The sequence below is a fragment of the Equus quagga genome, chromosome 10 (assembly GCF_021613505.1).
Source record: "Equus quagga isolate Etosha38 chromosome 10, UCLA_HA_Equagga_1.0, whole genome shotgun sequence".
NCBI classification, from domain to species: domain Eukaryota; kingdom Metazoa; phylum Chordata; class Mammalia; order Perissodactyla; family Equidae; genus Equus; species Equus quagga.
The window spans coordinates 110,046,905-110,066,971 of record NC_060276.1 but is presented as its reverse complement, the minus strand read 5'-3'; the positions used below and the strand labels follow the sequence as shown (position 1 = coordinate 110,066,971).

General features: G+C 38.1%; 1 protein-coding gene across 8 annotated transcripts in view; it reads left to right on the top strand.

Annotated features, from left to right (window-relative positions):
- Window positions 1–20,067, top strand: part of REPS2 (RALBP1 associated Eps domain containing 2) — a 192,497-nt gene that overhangs the window by 86,399 nt on the left and 86,031 nt on the right. For all 8 annotated transcript variants that reach the window (XM_046673865.1, XM_046673858.1, XM_046673862.1 and 5 more), the window contains 4 exons: window positions 1,865–2,003; window positions 7,471–7,534; window positions 9,846–9,988; window positions 15,265–15,359. In XM_046673865.1, the coding sequence (XP_046529821.1) occupies window positions 1,865–2,003; window positions 7,471–7,534; window positions 9,846–9,988; window positions 15,265–15,359 (441 nt within the window). The remainder of the gene's footprint in view (window positions 1–1,864; window positions 2,004–7,470; window positions 7,535–9,845; window positions 9,989–15,264; window positions 15,360–20,067) is intronic.

The window sequence follows — 20,067 nt, the reverse complement described above, 5'->3', positions numbered from 1 at the left end:
ACATCCATTCTTGTCTATAAGCCGATGCCCAGCTTTATAGGTTCCTTTACTCCAGCTATTTCTGTCGGTGCCAACCTGGAGGGTAGTGCTCCTGTGAACTCTACACATTATAATCTGGCCAGGAACCAAATCCAGTGCATGCTGACACCCTCCACCCTGGGTTTCTGCCCTCGGAACTCAGTCAGACATCTGAGCTCCCTCAGAAAATGTTGCTAGAGCATTTGAATTTGGCTCTGGAATTTGATGGGAGCGATTTGGAAAGTTGTCTTCACATCATCCATCGGGTGCTCAGACTGACTTTTCATCTTCTTTGCTTTTTAAATTTATATTGTTTGTTTATTACGAGAATAATAGGGCGTTTCTGAAAACAATTCAGATGGATGCAACTCAATTTAAAAAAAACTTGATATGCAAGAGCCTGAGTTTGAACAACAGATACAAAAGAGGGCAGTTATTTGCTGACTGAAGGATATGGGCACATCCCTTAAGTTCTCTGAACGTCGGTTTCCTCATCTGGGAAAAGGCTAATAATACCTGCTTTGTCTACCTCTCAAGTGTTTTGAGATGCTCAGATGAGATAGGAGTGTGTGAAATGCTTTGTAAATTTCAAAGCTCTGTATGAATTTAAGGTATTAACTAATGGATAGTGGCTTCTGGGCATTTAAAAATGGTTTGGTTTATGTTTAGTGGAAACTCATCTAGTATGAAAATTTCAAAGATGACATCTCAAGGTTATAGCTCAAAATTTTGTGGTCTCATTTCTTCTCTGAACCTCCTCAGAGGAGAACCAGGTCTTCCTGGGAAGAATTACTTCCTGGAATGGGGTGTGTGTATGTTGGGGTAGGGGAAAGGGAGAAAAGATGATCTGGGGTCTTTTCTAGGGATAGTGAGTAGAATGCCCTCCTAATGATTAATTCCTTGATAGAGTGTTCAGAAGTGGGCAACTTGGTGGCTTATTAGTGGTAATACCTCTCCCTTTCTTTCCTAGTCTCCTTTTGTTGTGAAGGTTTACTCTCCTTGTGTTCACCTTTGGTGCCATGAAGGTGGCCCTTGGCAAGTAGCACCTCAGCCTTAGGTTAGATGGGAGGGCTGCAGCAAAGCCCTGGGCCTCTCCTCCCAGAATCACCATTTTTGCTTCTTTCCCCACTGCCTAGCAGAGCTGCCTTTTCTTCTGCATTACTACTTTGGTTCTCTGTATTCTTAAATCCTCAAATTTGGCTTGCCCGCCCCCTAGTGGCAGGTCTGATGCACCCCTTGTTACCCTGTTTGTTGTGGTATCGTGACAGCTGTTCTCTCCACCCAGCTCTATTACTAAGTGTTATCCCCAGTTCACAAATGTAGGGTGAGAGGTTCTATGATCCTGACTTGCCACTCAGGTAGGACCTGGGGAGGAGGGGTTTGAATGGGAAGTTTTGATTCTCAGATTTGTACAATGGAAATGCCTTAGAAAAAAAGATGGTGTGGTTATAGCTTTTCTAGATATTTTATAGTTTAAAAGAATCTAGATTATTTTACTATCTGTTCAGCTAATCTGAAGGATCAAAATGTGGTGAATATTTGAAGATAAGAATGATTGTCTTTTTTACTCTTTCTTCATCACATTGGAAAAACTTACTGAGTATTTAATATTTCATGCTCAGTACTGTTAACTTTGGAGAATACAAAAAAACAAATAAATAAAGCATGATGTCTGCCCATCAGAAGTTTACATTCTACTTACATTCTAGTTACAAGGTGTTTTACATTTATTCCCTTGAGGGAAAAATGTAAGTATAACACATGATAACTTCTATTGATGTTTAATATTTCTGCTTCATTTTACTAAAGACAGATTCTCTGAGCATTTGCTTGTTTACTTTTAAAGTCCTTTTCAGTGGAGAGAGAACCACAGGATAACAACAGTAATTACCCGGATGAACCCTGGAGGATAACAGAAGAGCAGCGAGAGTACTATGTTAATCAGTTCCGATCCCTTCAGCCCGACCCGAGTTCCTTCATTTCAGGTAACGAAGTCTCACGGTGAGAATGTGGGTACCACATCATTGTCTCACATAAATAACAAGACACATCTTGAGAAATAGTTCACACGAAATGAGTACGACAACCTTCTGTGATTGCAATTTGTTTTCCTCTAAGGTTGAATTTCCTATCAACTATAAACTCTGCAGGAAAACACTTGACAGTGACATTTGAAAAATAATGTTTCAGTTTCAAAAGGGTTAAATGGGATTTGGAGGAACCTGGTTCAGATCCTGGTGCTTATTAGCTGGAACAGTTCTTGGAATGATAGAGTGTGGCACCAGGGCAACACCTTTAATTGCTTACTCATTGAGGTAGAATTAGAGCAAAGTCGTAGTGTAGACTTCTAAAGAGTTAGTGTCAGAAGTCTCCTTATGTTATATATGCCTTAGAAGTTCAAATTCGTGCTCGTTTTCTTTGGCTCAATCTTTCTCCTCTGGTTTTTCTGAGAGAAATTAAAATATGGGAGGAAAATTGGCCAGCATTTTTATGTCCACATGTCAGTTTTTCTGGGTTGTCTTCAGAATTATATATTCCTGTTGGGTTAGCATGTAAAATTCAAGCTGAGAGGAATGGATTTAATTCCTGTGTGCCTGTGTTTTGTTGGGCTGAAGACTAAACAAGCAGTGAAATAGTAGAGTCTGGAAGAAAAATTCATAAAACTTTTTTTTAACATTTCAATTTTGAAGAATAATAATATGTCCTTAATAATTGTAACCTGACATATGGAAGTGTGGACTAAGACTAATTTTCTCTCGTGAAATAAGGTGTGTAATTGAAATATACATGTATAAATGCCCACATCATTTTCTGATTGGTAGTAATGGCTTTGTTGAAGGGAGAATGTTGTAGATACAATGAATTAATGTTGACAACTTGATTTAAAAAAAATAAGCAGAAACCCAGATTGCACATATTGACCACTTGCTAACTTTACCCACTGCTTAAGTGAGTTTTTTCACAATGTATGCAAATAATTAGACAAATACAAATTGCTAGTTGTTAAGAATGTTTTTATTTTTTCTTTTTATTTTGCAGAATTTCAAATATAGGTATAACTAGAGTGATTAGCATAACAAACCCCTATGTATGTGTCACACAGCCCCACCCATGTTGTTTTATCTATATCCTCTCTCAGCCCACATGATTGTGAAGCAGTCATCAGATCATTTCATTTGAAAATATTTCAGGATGTATCTCTAAAGATAAGGCCTCTTTTAAAAACATAGCCACAATTCATTGGCACACATTTAAAAAAAAAAAGGAAGAACATAAATTCCTTAATATCATCAAGTCTTCATTGTTCAAATTTCCCTAATTGTCTCACAAATGCCTTTAAAAAAATTAGCTTGATCAAGGTTAAGTGGGGTTCATTTAGTGGAATTAGGTGATATCTCTTTTTAAAAACCATCTTTATCGAGATATTCACATACCATAAAATTCACTCATTTAAAGTGTGCAATTCACTGGTTTTAGTATATTCACAGTCTAAATTTAGAACACTTTCATTACCTCCCAATAAACCACCTACCTAGTTATTAGCAATTATTCCCCATTCCTGCTCTCCCCACCTCCCAGCCCTAGGTAACCACTAAACTACTTTCTCTCTCTATAGATTTGCCTGTTCTGGGCTTTTCATATAATTGAAATCATATAATAAATGAAGTCATATAATATGTGGTCTTTTGAGTCTGACCTCTTTCACTTAGCATAATGTTTTTGATGTTCATCCGTGTTGTACTATGTACCAGAAGTTCATTCCTTTTTATGGCTGAATAATTCTATTATGTGGATATACCACCTTTTATTTATCTATTTACCAGTTAATGGGCATTTGGGTTTCCACTTTTAGGCGATTAAGAATAATGCTGCTATGAATATTTGTGTACAAGTTTTTGTGTAGATGTATGTTTTTATTTCTCTTGGATGTATACCTGGAGTGGAATTGCTGGATCATCTGGTAACTCTATGTTTAACCATTTGAGGACCAGTCAGACTGTTTTCTAGAGTGTTGCACCATTTTACGTTGCCACCAGCAATGTATGAGGGTTCCAATTATTCCACATCCTTGTCAACACTTATTATCTGTCTTTTGATTATAGCCATCCTAGTTGGTGTGAAGTGGTATCTCTTTGTGGTTGTGATTAGCATTGCCCAGATGAATGATAATGAGCATATTTTCATGTTCTTATTGGCCATTTGCATATCTTCTTTGGGGAAATGTCTATTCAAATCCTTTGCCATTTTTTAAAATTATTATTGAGTGGTTAATTATGTATTCTAGATACAAGTTCCTTATTAGGTATATGATTTGCAAATACTTTTTTCCCTATCTGTGGCTTGTCTTTTTATTTTCCTAATGGTGTCTTTTAGAACACAAAAGTTTTTAATTTTGATGATGTCCAGTCTGTTTTTTCTTTTATTGCTTGTTCTTTTGGTATCATATTGAAGAAATAATTGCCTAGTCCAAGATAAAGAAAATTTACATCTATATTTTCCTCTAAGAAGGAATGTATATTACAGGTTTATCTCTTACATTTGGGTCTTTGATCCATTTTAAGTTAATTTTTGTGTATGGTATGAGGTAGGGGTTCAAATTTGTTCTTTTGCATGTGAATATGCAGTTGTCCCAGCACCATTGTTGAAAAAACTATTTTTCCCCCATTTAATTGTGTTAGCATTCCTGTCAAAATTCATTTGACTGTAAATGTGAGGGTTTATTTCTGGATGTTAATTCTATTCCACTGATCTGTCTGTCCACCCTAATACCAGTATCACACTGTCTTGATTATGATAGTAAGTTTTGAAATTGGGAAGTGAGGGTTCTCTAACTTTGTTCTTTTCAGTTTTGTTTGATTTGATTTCAATTTTTAGGGATTGTGTTTTTAAAATTTTCTACTTATATAAAATATTTACATGGTTCTAAAGTCAAGTCTACAAAACAATCTACAAAGAAGTCTAGCTTCTATCCCTATCCCCTCTACCCTATTCCTTTCTTGCCCATATAGGTAACCACCTTTTTTTATTATTTGTCTACTTTTAAAAGTAAAAGCAGGGGCCGGCCTGGTGGCACAGCAGTTAAGTTCACACGTTCCGCTTGGGCAGCCCGGGGTTCGCCATTTCGGACCCTGGGTACGGACATAGCACTGCTTGGCAAGCCATGCCGTGGCAGGCATCCCACATATAAAGTAGAGGAAGACAGGCACAGATGTTAGCGCAGGGCCAGTCTTCCTCAGCAAAAAGAGGAGGATTGGCAGCAGATGTTAGCTCAGGACTAATCTTCCTCAAAAAAATAAATAAATAAAAGTAAATACATGTATGTATGTATCTATATGTATGTGTGTATTCTTGCTTTTTTCAATTAACAGTATATCCTGGTGATTACTCCATAGTCACATGTAGCATGAGATACATTTCCCATTCCCTTTTATAGCTGTGTACTACTAGTTTGCATGAATGTACAATCATTTATTCAGCCAGTCCCCTGTTGGGATTATTTCTATTCTTTTGCTATTCCAAATATTTCTCATGTAAATAGCCTTCTGCATATTGTCTTTTTATATTTTGCCAGCGTATCTTAGGATAATGTGATTTTACTAGATATTGTAAAACACCCCTTCATTGCGGTTGTGCCGTTTTGTCATCCCACCAGCACTGTGTGAGATGCCTGTTTCCCCACAGTCTTGTTATCAGAACACGTTAGCTAACTTTTGAGTTTTTCCCCACCTGATAGGTGAGAGATCATATCTTTGTGTGGTTTTAATTTACAGATCTCTTATGAACAAGGTTGAACATTTTTTTATGTGATTGAGTCAGTTACATCTATTTCTGTGAACTCTCATAGCTCTACTCATTTTTATATTGTGTTACTGGTCTTTATTTTTTAAAGATCTATATGTATTCGATGTGTTAACATTTTATCACTCATATATCAATGCTGTGTGTAACTGTAGTTTACTGGGTTGAGAGACTCTATCCTTATAATAAAAAATCTGAGTCCATGTTTTGATGTTTGATTGCTGACAGCTTTTAAGCCTCACCTTTTCCTTTTCTGCCCCACGTATGGCTCTCCAGCAGGTCTGAAAATGGCTGGAGAGAACAAGGGCATGAGGCTGGCTTGAGGTTTCTATGGTGGTTGGGGTGGGGCTGGAGTGAAGGGTCCAGCTCATGGTTTGAACTTTTGTCAGCATCAAAGAGGGAGCATTCAGGCTTTCTCATCAGCTCCCTCCTCTGGCAGGTGGCAGCTGGGCCACAGTTGAACTTGTTAGCTCTCAGCTTCCCTATGGGCTCCACCTAACCTCTTTGAAACACCGTGGTACAACAATCTCTCTCTACTATGTGAAGTCCAGGCCAGGTCTCTAGTGGTGGGTTTGGGCCTACTGTGATTTGAAGAAAGGCTATCAAGGGAGAACAAGAATGACATGAGGGGAGGTTGTCTTTATATCTATAAAATAGGTAGTAAATAGGCTTTTAAGACATTTCTGACAAATGTTTGACAAGGTAGCTGCATTGATGGCCAGTAGTCGTATCTCAGCATTATTTCAGGATGCTTTTGGGGAGAAGGCTCATTGGTTTATAGGACACTTTGCCTTTGATCCTTAATAATGTATCAAAGGAAAATAAGTTTGCTTTAGGGTCCATTATAATCTTTTGTTTTAAGGCCAATTAGAAATTGTGACTGCTGTGGAATGACTTTAGACATTATCAGCTTAGAATAGAGCTTAGGGCTTTGATTTGACTATTCTTTGTATTAGAATTGAGAGGTTTGAACTGTGAAACTGTTGTAAGAGCTCAAAGCACAAAAGTTTCAATCTCAATAAGGATTGGGTCTAACATTCTAAGAGTTGGGGTTTGCAGCTATGTAACATGTAAAATGGAATGATTACCTAATTTCAATTAATATTGGTAAATTTACAATGAATAAAGTAGCAAGAGATTCCTGGATAAGTTTCTCAAAGAGCCATCAAGAGATCTTAAATCTCACCAAAACTCTTTCCCAAGACAGCTGTCGTATCTCTGTGTGATGATATTAATGGTGTTAGTTTTCTTCTTTTGTTCTCTTTTCTATCATGATCATGTATTACTTTCTCACCTTTTCATTAAAAGTACTTGACAGATTTTTACTTAATTTTGAAATTTGTCTTCTGAACTTTTAGCAAAATTTTGCAGATTTGTGGTAAAAATGAAGCAGGAATTCATATAATTTGCATGTCATAATAAGTATTATGTCATTGCTGCTTTTGCCCTGTTCTAATTTACATATTCTTTTAAAAGCTGTTTACGTGTTGTTTTTAGCCACATGATTTGTAGTTGCCTTAATGAATAAATGTTGTGTTTATGGTTATATGGTAGTGATTGCTGAATGAAAAAATGGTGATCCATTGACATTAACTATTAAAAGCTACTCTAGATAAGTAATTAAGGATTTATTTAAACAATGGCTCTTGACAGGTTCTGTGGCCAAGAACTTCTTCACCAAATCAAAGCTTTCCATTCCAGAACTCTCCTATATATGGTAAGTACAATTAATGCACATACTATGAAACTGTCATACATACATATCCTTTAGCTCCTACTATTACTTTTTTTGTGTGTGAGGAAGATTGGCTCTGAGCTAACATCTGTTGCCAATCTCCCTCTTTTTTTTTTCCTCCCCAAAGCCCCAGTACATAGCTGCATATCCTAGTTGTAAGTCATTCTAGTTCTTCTATGTGGGACACCGCCACAGCATGGCTTGATGAGTGGTGTGTAGGCCTGCACCCAGGATCTAAACCAGGAACCCTGGGCTGCCGAAGCAGAGCGTGTGAACTTAACCACTATGCCACTGGGCTGGCCTCTACTGTTAGATTTTTAAAAGTCTTATTTTTTGAATTTTTTTTTAACAGACTAAGGGAGTGAATAGAATGTAGATTTTTGTTGCTATGAAGATTAAGTCATTATATGAAAAGCACAATGAACAGTGTCTGGCACATAGTGCACACTATACATGTTAGCTATTATTTAAAAAGTAATTTCCTAATTATTATCCTCATCTAGATCCCTTTTTAGTCTAAGAAGTTGTGTGCGATATGAGAATTTCCAACTTGCATATTTTATTTGCAGATTTTTCTTCTTGGTGTGATGCAAGTAAACAGACTACCTATAATATTTTATGAGGCCAGGTGAACAGAAGGTCCACACATGTTTTGGAATTAAGTTAAATTTGACTATCCTACCTGCCTCTGAGCTTCCTAAATGTAGCTGGTATTTATCAGCTGGGCCCTAGTTCAGACTCGCAGCTGTGGCATGCACTACACCTTGCTGTCGAGCAAGCTGCAGCCCTGACTCCAGAAGGCTGTGCCAGGACCATCCAGATGGCTCTATTTGCATTTATGAGAATGCTCAGTGCCTCTGTAAATCCTGCCTGTATGTGGGCTCTTCTTACTCAAGACCGGGTGGGAGACCATGCTGCTATAAATATATGATTAAAACTTTGGAATATTTATGTACAACTTTTTTCATAAAGATTAACAAAAATTACTATAGGATTTAAAATTGCTTGTCATGTTTTGTGCATCTTATTGGAAAACTATTCTAACAACACTTGTGCATGCTAGTGTATCTGGGATTCTGAACTGGATTTAGATTCTTCGGCAATATATTCTAGTGTAATTTTTTTTTTTTTTACAACAAGCCTTATGTTAGAGTTTTAAAGCTAGGGGAAAAAATTATCATTTTGAAAAGAAAATGTTCTGTTTTGGCAGAATTCCCAGTCTTAACATTATCAGCACGAGGCTTCCTATCTTTTTCTCAAGACATATCTGTGGAAGCTGAATGGTATTCTCTGCATCCAGCCTTTGAAACAGTTCCCTGACTCCTCACCCTGGAGAGCTGCTATTTCAGGGCTGGTACATTCTAAAATATTTGAGGGGGAGGAGGATGTGAATGGTCCAAAGGAAAGTTGTGGAGCTTACTTTAGATACTTTTTTCTTTCAAGTAGTAACACCTTTCTAGTACAATTTTATATGTCTTATCTCTCTGCTTGTCCTAACACAAGTATACTTGTCTCTGTACACCTACGAGACTGGTTGAGCTTATGGGGTCTTAGTTACTTTGGCAAATAGGTTTCTTTTGTGCTCAGTAAATGGGTCTATGCCTTTCATTGGGAAACAATGACTGAAGGGAAGATAAGCCTTTTCAAGACTCTCCCTTTCTGTCTTATGTGGTTCCAGCCTTCCCTGGTTGCTAGTTTTATCTGAAAACATAGTTCAACCAGTGTTTATTGAGCTTACTTGTGTTTTCCCAGGAGGGAATTCTCAAGCAAATTTTTGTTAGAACATTTACGTGACTTGAAAAGTTCAAGGTTTTTCCTTAAAGCTGAAAAATGAAGCACCTATTTCTGAGCTCTGGTAACTATATAATGGCTGGGACAACTGTGAAAGGGCTGAGGCCAACCCTTCCTTTGATTGTTTTGAGCACCATGTCTGGAGCTCTTCACACCTCGCATTTACTGAATGACTGTCAACTACAGTGGAATTCTGGGCATCGTTTTCCTTTTTGTGCCATAGTTTCTTGTCTTGTGTACTCAGTGTTGTAAAACAGACCTACCAGAGAACGTGAAGAATTTAAAATTTTATTTATAAAGTGCCACTGATGCCAGTGCTGTCGATCAGCATTCTTCTTCCTCCACTTGGCTCCCTGAGATTTCAAATGGGTTTGGCTAGGAGGGTTTGGGGACCCTGCAGGGCCGCCACCAGAGAGCTTAGGAGTTGTGTTTGCATGTTTGAGGCTGAATAACTTTTCCTCTGAGTTCTGTGTTAGGTACTCATCACATCTGTTATATTAAGGGAACTGAGTGATGCCGACTGCGATGGAGCCCTGACCCTGCCTGAGTTTTGTGCTGCGTTTCATCTCATTGTGGCCCGGAAGAACGGCTACCCACTGCCTGAGGGCCTACCTCCAACTCTGCAGCCAGAGTACCTCCAAGCAGGTAAGGCCTCATCAGAAATCCTAAACCTTAGGCTTTTTTTAGTCCAGGCCTTATAAAGAACTTTTGTTTCTTAAGATGGTGTCCAGCTGCTTTGGGGATTCCTTTGTATCTACAATTATTGTCTTTTAAATGATATTAGACTTTCACATCTTATGATGAGTAATAGGGATGATCTGGGTAAATGTGAGTCATCTGTTACCCCCATTCTAGTGCTTTGGATGGATTTGAACCAAAGTCACTTGCGCTTTCACGAAGATTGTGCAGTAGGCAGGTGCTGAACCTCCCAGCTGATAGAAAATGAAGAAGATCTTCCTATAGAGCCAAGTGCTGACTTGGAGTCTTTAGGCACGTTTCAGTGTACCCATGTAGTCTTGGGCAATGGAATGGAATAGAACTCTTACACCTAATGAAAAAATTAAAAAAGTACATGCAGTGAAATGTGCGATGTGCTGTAGTCTTAAATGTACATGTGATGAATTTTTACATGTGTGTACACCATATAACTGCAATCAGATAAAGATATAGAACATTCCAGCACACTGGAAGGTTGGAATAGAACTCTCTTTGTCTTTCTCCTTAATAAAACAATTACCCCCAAACCCTTTGGATAGGAAAGAGTCATGGTGAGTCCAACATTTCTATCAATTCTTTTTGGATGTTTGGGAAAATTAATAATGTCTCTTGCCTTTTTCAAAGGCAGTGATCTGATTTCTGTTACTCAGAGAAGTATAGCTTCCATTGAAAGGGTCCAGAAACAGCTGGTGCTTTCAACAACCTTTCTTACTTTTTAGAGAAGGTCTCTTAGAAACATGAGAACTTAGTCATGGATGATTATTGGCAAGAGGGAGCAGTGTCTAAAGAAAATGTGATTAGTCATTAATAGAGTATGAATTTTTTCATTAAATCTGGAAAATACCTTAGATTACCTTGTCTTGTCTCCTTCTCATAACGACACTAGATTCAAAGTGGCCAATGACTTGTGTAAGTCAGTCTTGGGGTTTCTGACTCTTAAATAAAAAGTCTATCACTTTCTGTATTAGGTAGTGGGGAGGTGGACATGGAGGCTCAACCAAAGGGAAGAGACCCAGTATGTGGCTGATGCTGGTGAGAGGTAAACATGTTGAGGGAAGAGTGACCCGTTCTGGGATCTTCCCCAAAAGTCCCCATAAAAATGTATGAAGGAGAGAGTTCAGAGACCAAAAGCTACTACTCATTTCAGAGCTTGGACTTGGCTAATAGCTGCTTTCTGACTATATCAGGCTGTGACTCCAGCCTGCTACCCTTCCTTACAGGCTTGGGGAGACCTTCATGGGTCACCAGGAACTTGTTTGCAATTGAGCAGCATGACAAACTGCTCTGTTTCCTCTTTGGTTTCTATCTTTCCATCTTTATTTCTCTCTCCTTTCTTTCTCTCACTCTGTTTATCCTAGATTGAGGCAAAGAAGCGCGAATAGTCCTGAGGCTATCTTGGCAACCACATGGCTCCCATAACCAAGTCAGTGCAGGCTCATTCAGGAACCCCTTCTCCTGGGAGCGAGGCCACGTGGGGCTTTGTCTCTCTCTAATCGGGATGAACAGCTCACCAAAGGTCTGCTCCAGGGCTATTTAGTTTTATTTAATACTCTCACTGTTTCCTCTTTTGAGCCCTGGGGAGAGTCCTGGGTAACCTCATCTCCCATGTTCACACTTAACTTTCCACTTTTGGGTCTTGATTAATACTGTTCTGTTGTTCTGATGCAGGATGGCCATGGAATCTATGCCAGGTGTTATGATTCCTTGTAGAGAAGTCACTTTGTAGGTGTCCAAGTGTTTCATGGACTGTTTCAAAAGTCACTGATAAAATTTTTGAAAACCTGAAAGCCCCAAGTAAAAAGTATGTTAACAGAAGAGAAGTAGCCTCTTGATTCCTTTACTGCTGCAAATGGCTGTTTTTGCCTTGCTTATGCAGTAGAGGGGCTCTGTAAAATAGAGTGCCGGTGAAGAGGCATCTCCCTTCATTTGGAATGAAGCCCCTTGTTTCCTCCTGGTCTTTTATGGAGGCTGTCAGCATGTGTTTATACAGAAACAACTGAAGAATCCATCACATACCCTTCAATTAAACAAAAATTGCACGATTTCCAGAGCTTGTGGGATTAACCTTAAATAGTAATTATATAGTTCTAATAAAAAATGTGAGAGACCTCATAAAACCTCATCAAACTCAGTAACAGTATATTTTAGGCAAACCCTGAGGGTTTAACAGTTAACATTTAATGCCTTATCATCCATCTTTATCTTTGTATACAGCTCAAGAAAATGGCTAGAATTGTCTCAGTCTTCTCTGTTTTTAGACTTTGCAAAAATGAGTGGTCCTGTTCATTTTTGGGGTTCGTTCTTATGGTATCCCATTTGGCTTTTTTAAAAGCTCAGCTCTTGTTCCAGCATTTTTCTAACTGATCTATATTTAGTCTTTTAAAAAAATCTAATCCAGTTTTCAACAAGATTGGTGAAGACTATAAATTTGGTTGATATCATCATGCATTCGCAACTATACAAGCTTTTATTGTTTTCAATAAAATAATGAAGCAGGAGTTGTTGTATCTGATTTTTTTTCCTAACAGTGAAAATTAAAGGTCAGAGTTGGAAGGAAAAGTTGGATCATTTGGTGGCTTAGTCATGGGCCTTTTGATATTTTCATGCCTAGGTGACTGGGTGGATTCTGGTATAGAATTTTACCATATAGTTTGTTAAAAATATTTATTGAGTACTTACTATGTGAGAGGCACCCTGTTATTCCCTGTGGTCAGAACGCTATATAACAGAGTTCCTATCGTCATGGAACTTGCCGGTAGTTAGAGGATTGATGTTAAACTCATGTATGCATAATTGGAGCCAGTGATAGGTGCCATGAAGGGGAAGGACAGCCGCAGCAAGAGGGTGCATGACCTTAGGGAAGATGTCCCTAAATGTTTGAATTGAGACGTGAAGGATGAGCTAAGGGCTACATAGGTGAAGAAGGGGGAAGTGTGGACTCTGGGCAGAGGGGACAGCAAGTATGCTGCAAAGGCCCTGAGAAAGGCTTGGAGCATGGGAGGCATGTAAAGTTCAGGCTGCAGTGCAAAGAGCCAGGGCTTGAGGGGCTGGCGATGAGGGGCTGGCGATGAGGCTGAAGAGGAAGGTGGAGAGCAAATCATGGGCAATGACGTTGACATGTTTTAAGCAGGGAAGAATCTGACACAATCAGATTTGCTGTTTGAACTGATTATGCAAGGGTGGAAGCCAAAAGACCAGGTTATGGCAGTAGTCTAGTCAGGAGCTGAGGGGGCACTGGGGAGGTAGCAGTAGAGGTGGAGAGATGGGGACACACTAGACAGAGATTAGCAATTACTTGATGGCATTTGTAGTTTTTGAAAGTGTTGGCTTTCAATACAGCAAGACCCCCTCATGATCAGACATTACTCATGTAGTTCTAGTCAGATCACTGATTGGTAAACTGGAAAGAGAAGTCTTATTTTGGTTAAAACTGCTCTTGGGCCTTGATTGAGGAATGGTACTTGGAAGGGTGTTTTGCTGAGTTTTTACCAAGGAAAGAGTGAGACCACCTGGTATAGTCAGAAAAATCACCAGGGCCCACAATTTGCCCCACCTGACATCTGTGAAATTCAGACCAGAGTAAGCAAATGAACAATTTAAGATGCTTATACTGAACTGCATGTGGTAGCTGTTACTCAGTGGCCAGTACGTTACTGTAGAGAGATGTTGACATTTCAGACTCTGGTGGGGGTGGGAGATTGAGAAAGGATTAAAAACAATGTCTATCTTTTTTTTTTTCTTTTGCTGAGGAAGAGTCACCCTGAGCTAACATCTGTTGCCAATCTTCCTCTTTTTTTGCTTGAGGAAGATTAGCCCTGAGCTAACATCTGTGCCAGTCTTCCTATATTTCGTACGTGGCTTGCTCCCACAGCATGGCTGAGAAGTGGTGTAGGCCCATGCTCAGGATCCGAACTCACGAACCCAGGCTGAGGAAGCAGAGTGCACCAAACTTAACTATTACGCCACGGGGCTGGCTCCTGCCAATCTTTTATTTTTTTCACCCCCAGTAAGGAAGATTGGCCCCAAGCTAACGTCTGTTGACAATCTTCCTCTTTTTTTCTCCCCAAAGCCGCTGTACATAGTTATATATCCTAGTTGTAAGTCTTTCTAGTTCTTCTATGTGGGAGGCTGCCTCACCATGGCTTGGTGAATGGTGTGTAGGTCTCTGCCCAAGATCTGAACCCACAAACCCCGGGCCACTAAAGTGGACCATGTGAACTTAACCACTATGCCACCGTGCTGGCCCCCCTGCCAATCTATTTTTAACATTTGATTCAAAAAATTTTCTTTAACCTGGTATTAAAATTTTGATGTCTTAATAGCTTGTCATGACAGATTTGATTGTAGCTTCTGTTTATTGTCTACCCCAATCTGCTTTTCCTCTTTGGAATATTGACAAATTTTCTAGTTGTTGAGACATTTCTTTCTTAATTACTTTGTGACAAAGTGGTGAAATAGAATCCGCTTCTAAGAAATAGCTTGAGTGTTAAGTATTAGCTTACCAAGTAACATGATTTTTCCTCAGGCTGACCCACTCAGCTACCCAACTAACAGACCCTGTCACTGTTCTAGGTCAGAAGAAACCCATGATGTGATTCTTATTTCCTTGTTGTGAATCAGCAAGAACTTGTGCTCTTATTTTTGTTATTCCTGCTAACCAAAAGAAATGAATATTTCATCATTTTCTTGGGCACATATCATTATAAGAGCTTGTTTATTTATTTCCAACAATAGCTAAAATGAAGTATTTCCTTAGTGTTTATAGTGTTGAAACTATTACTATAGTTACTGCCATTTAAAAATGATGCTAGTAGCATAGTTCAAACTTAAGTATTGTGATAGTGATGGTTAATGTGGAAAATGACTACTCTGCTACAACATGAAATGCTGAGAGCGTGGACCCTCCAGCAGGCCTGCTGGCAATTCATGTCCCTGCTATTCCATTTACCAGCTATATGACCTTGAGTAAGTTGCTTAACTTCCCTGCTGCTCAGTTTCATCACATGTAAAATGGACATAACAGAAGTACCAGATTGTATATATAAAGAACTTAAAAATACTACCTCAGCGTGATTAGTGCCATAACTATTATACAGGAGCTAACTGATTTTGTTGTATTTAGCAAGCACAGAAAAGTTGATAGGAAACAATGCTCGCTATGACTATAGTAAGTATTCTTATGTATTCTTTTTGTTTCTTCTTAGCCTTTCCGAAGCCCAAGTGGGAGTGTGCGTTATTTGATTCTTATTCTGAGTCAATGCCAGCAAACCAACAACCCCGGGACTTGAATCGGATGGAGGTAAAAGATTTTCATATGTTAAATATATAAGGATGTGTGTAGAATTAAATCCATTAGCCTATGTTCTGTACAACCTCTGGAAAATCCACTTTCATAACATTTTCTCTTCATACTTAGTACTTACTTTGAGGCTCAGCTTTTCAAATCTAGATACCAGATATATCTATAATTATCTCTTTTTCTCTTCTCCCTAAAACTAGGTTTGGTAAAAAATAAGCAAAGTAGTCTCTTGACCTTCTAGAGGTGAAATTTAGGTATAGCCAAACTAAGCCAGAAAAATGCTAGTCAAGTTATTTACTTTAACCAAGCTTTAATTCTGAAGTAAACATTGTAAAGTTGTATTTTTAGTAGCTGAGTATTAACAAGGTATAATGAACCACAGCAGTTCTGAGAGGAGGTTTGGGAACTATATGTGAGGGCCCCAGACCACATTCAAAACTGCCTTCCCCTCAGGGTTTTAACTTTTGCACCAAATGAAGACTGTGACTCAATGATCCCCAAGAGAAAACCAGAGAATTCCCACAGTGGTGGGCCATTGATGTAAGGGCTTAGCCATGTGCTTAGTGGTCCTTAGGTATGCATCAATAAATAGGAGTCGTTATGGTTATTGTTAATATCAGCACTGTCATCATTATTATCATCACCATTATGATTTCTATGATGCCAACTTATCTGCTGTTCCTGTCCAAAAAGAGTCTGGAAATGTTTAATAAATGGAGGTTTATTCATAGGCTCCTATTGTAGTCCTCTCACCCTAGTTAAAACCATTGCAGGATGATAGAGGGTCAAAGACAGGATTCAGAACCATTTCTTTAATTTCTTGTAACTGTGTGTGATTATTTATTCTTTCCCAGGGCGCTCTCATGCTTATAGTCTGTGTTATAGATGACATCCTCTGTGAGTGAATCAAGCCTACTTCTGCAGTACTTGCTCTGATAACATCTCTCTTGGCCTCTCTGCTACTCCCTCTTTGGGTCATAGCCTCCATGTTACTTTCCTCAACAGATTTCCACTCGTGGGAAAAAGATAAAAGGAGAAGTGATTTTAGGAGTGGTAGATGTGCATTTGAAGAATTTTGGCTTTTTAAATAGTCAGTTTTCATGGCCCTCGGTATACTCTGGGGCTGCTGCACTGGTCTGGAGAGGTTTGTCTGTCAGGCCAGGACAGACACCTCTACAGCTCTCTTACGCAGTTGCCCTGTTTTTTGTTTGTTTGTTCTTTTGCTATGGGTCCCACTGCTGGTGTAAAATTATGAGGTGGTTAGGTAATTTACTAAAAAATGTCATAAATTCTTATTATTCCTAGATAAGCGTTTTGTTCCAACTTGTCATCATATCAGATAGTCTTTGCCCTTCCAATAGAGACAAATAATACTGTTGTTTTGGAGAAATTAATTACTGACTCACGTTGCTTTCCCCCATGTAGTAATTTATCATCTGTCTAAAAGGAAAGGAGCAAATATACAGGTGACTAAGAAATATGGAAATGGAGATATTTTTAATACGTGCATGTGCACATACACACACACATGTCCTTGATGACATTATGGATACTCACTTTTATGGATGTTATGTGCAGCTAGTTTTATATGCTTTTGTATACTTTAACTGGTTCCTTTGTGGGGGGTAGGGGGGATCAGGTTAAAAGCTACCTGGTCTTTGCTTTTCCCTGCCCAAACAAGAAAGCAGAAGAACAACAAACTCTTTCCCAACAAAACTGATTTTAGGAGGTGGGGTGCTTTTAGATAATGATGTAATAAACAAAATTCAGGGGCAAAGTAATAAGATTAATTAATGATTTGGCCATTCAAAACGTATAGGTCAGATTTTAATAGCTAATGATTAAATATTTCATGTTCTTCTAAACCATTTTATTCATTGTTCTTTCTACCAGTCTTTTAATTTCTCTTGAGTGCATGCATGGAGTTTAAATAGGTCTTGGTACCAGCCCTCTGAGGGATGACTCCATATAGGTGTTTGTGTTGTGAATGAAACTGTAGTTGATTCAGGACATGAGAAGTTTGCTCAACAGTACATCTTTTTCTAGAGACAGCAGAGCTGTAACCATGTACTTATTTTTATCAAGAATTAAAGATTATAAGGGCTGGCCTGGGGGCATAGCGGTTAAGTTTGCACACTCTGCTTTGGTGGCCCAGGGTTCACAGGTTTGTATCCTGGGCAGGGGCCTACATACCGCTCATCAAGCCATGCTGTGGTGGCGTCCCACATGCAAAATAGAGGAAGATTGGCACAGATGTTAGCTCAGGGCCACTCTTCCTCAAGCAAAAGGGGGAGGATTGGGTACAGATTGTTAGCTCAGGGGCAGTCTTCCTCTTACACACACAAAAAGAATTAAAGATTATAATTTCAGTTATACTCCTTTTTAGAAGTGTTTTTTAGATTGCTGGATTTCTTTCCTTTTAAAACAACTTTATTGAGATATAATTCTCATAGCATACTCATCTAAAGTGTACGATTCAGTAGTTTTTAGTATATTAACAGAGTTGTGCAACCATCACTGTAGTTTAATTTTAGAACATTTTCATCACTCCAAAAAGAAAGCCTGTACTAATTTAGCAGTCATTCACTATTTCCTCCTCCCCCCAGCTTCTGGTAATCACTAATCTATTTTCTGTCTCTGAATTTGCCTGTTCTGGACATTTCATATAAATAGAATCATACAATATGTGCCTTTTTGTGACTGGCTTCTTTCACGTAGCATAATGTTTTAAAGTTCATTCATGTTGTAGCATGTATCACTGCTTCATTCCTTTTTACTGCTGAATAGTATTCCATTGTATGGATACCACATTTTGTTTCTCCATTCTTCAGTTGATGGACATTTGGGTTGTTTCCACTTTTGGGCTATTAGAAAAAAATGCTGCTATCAACATTCATGTACAAGTTTTTGTGTGAACATATGTTTTCTTTTCTGTCAAGTATATTCCTAGGAGTGGAATTGTTGGATCATATTGTAACTTGTGTTTAACTTTTTGAGGAACTACAAAACTGCTTTCCAAAGCAGCTGCACCATTTTACATTCCTCCACCAGCAATGTATGAGGTTCCGATTTCCTCACATCCTTGTTAACACTTGTTATTGTCTGTCTTTTTGATTTTAGCCATCCTAGTGGGAGTGAAGTGGTATCTCATGGTGGTTTTGATTTGAATTTCCTAATGATTAATGATGTTGAGCATCTTTTCATGTCCTTATTAGCCATTTATAAATCTTTTTTGGTGAAATGTCTGTTTAATCCTTTGTCCATTTATAAGTTGGGTTGTTTATTATTGAGTTGTAAGTGTTTTTTATATATTCTGGATATAAGTCTCTTATTAGATTTATAATTTGCAAGTATTTTCTATTTCTTTGCTTTTCCTTTTCTTGATAATGTCCTTTGCAACACAAATTCTTTTTTATTTTGATCAAGTAGAATTTATGTATTTTTTTCTTTTGTTGCTTGTGCTTTTGGTGTCCTGTCTAAGAAACCATTGCCTAATGTAAAGTCATGAAGATTTACTCCTGTTTTCTTCTAAGAGTTTTATAGTTTTAGGTCTTACATTTAAGTCTATGATTCACTTTGAGTTAATTTTTGTGTATGCCGTGAGAAGAGGTCCTACTTCTTTCTTCTGTGTATGGATCTCCAGTTGTCCCAGTATCGTTTATTGAAAAGAGAATTTTTTCCTGTTGAATTGTTTTGCACCCTTGTTGAAGATCAGTTGTCCATAAATGTAAGGGTTTATTTGTGGATTCTTAATTTTATTCCATTGATCTCTATGTCTTTCATTATGCTAGTACCACACTGTCTTGATTACTGTAACTTTGCGGTAAGTTTCGAAATTGGGAAGTGTGAGTCCTTCAACTTTGTTCTTCTTTTTCAAGGATGTTTTTGCTATTCTAGGTCCCTTGCATTTCCATACGAAATTTAGTACCAGCTGGTCAAATTATGTAAAAAAAATGAGAAGGATTGCATCGAATCTGGAGATGAACTTGGGGATTATTGCCATCTTAACAATATTATGTCTTCTGACCCATGGGCGTGGGATATTTTTCCATTTATTTAGATTTTTGAAATTTCTTTCAACAGTGTCTTTTTCTATTTCTTTTTATCAACACTTTCTACTCCTAAATCATTTTCTTCTACTAAGGATCTGATTTATAATGCAGGTGGGAGAAGAAAATGAAAGAAAGGCGCTGTTAAGATACGTTCTTTGTTCTCTTGGAGATAGTAGACTTTGAATAGGAAATTACTTCTGGAGCCTACATTGTAATGCCAAGAATGATCTGCCTGAGGATTGTCAAATCCTAGATCAGGTTACCACCAAACAGTACTGTAACTCCATTGTTTGAAACAGTTTAAAAACAGAAGTACTGTTTATCTCTCTGCAGTTGTTCAGATTCTATGAGGTAAACCAGTTAATCTTTTGGAGCACCAGATAGCTTCAGAAATACCCTACTTCCTTTAAGCTTAAAAATTTATCTTTATTTGATTTTTTTGAATGTGTTTAAAATAAAAAGAATATGAAAAGGCATATACAAGTCCTCCTCCAATCCTTTTCTCCATCTACCTTCGACTTTTATATATCTTTCCAGAATTTGTTTATATATATATAGCAATATGAATATATATTATTCTTTAATCTTATCAGAGGTCTTAGAGTGCATGTTCCTTGAGAGTTTATAAGAAATAAATTTATAGTAAGTAGATTTTA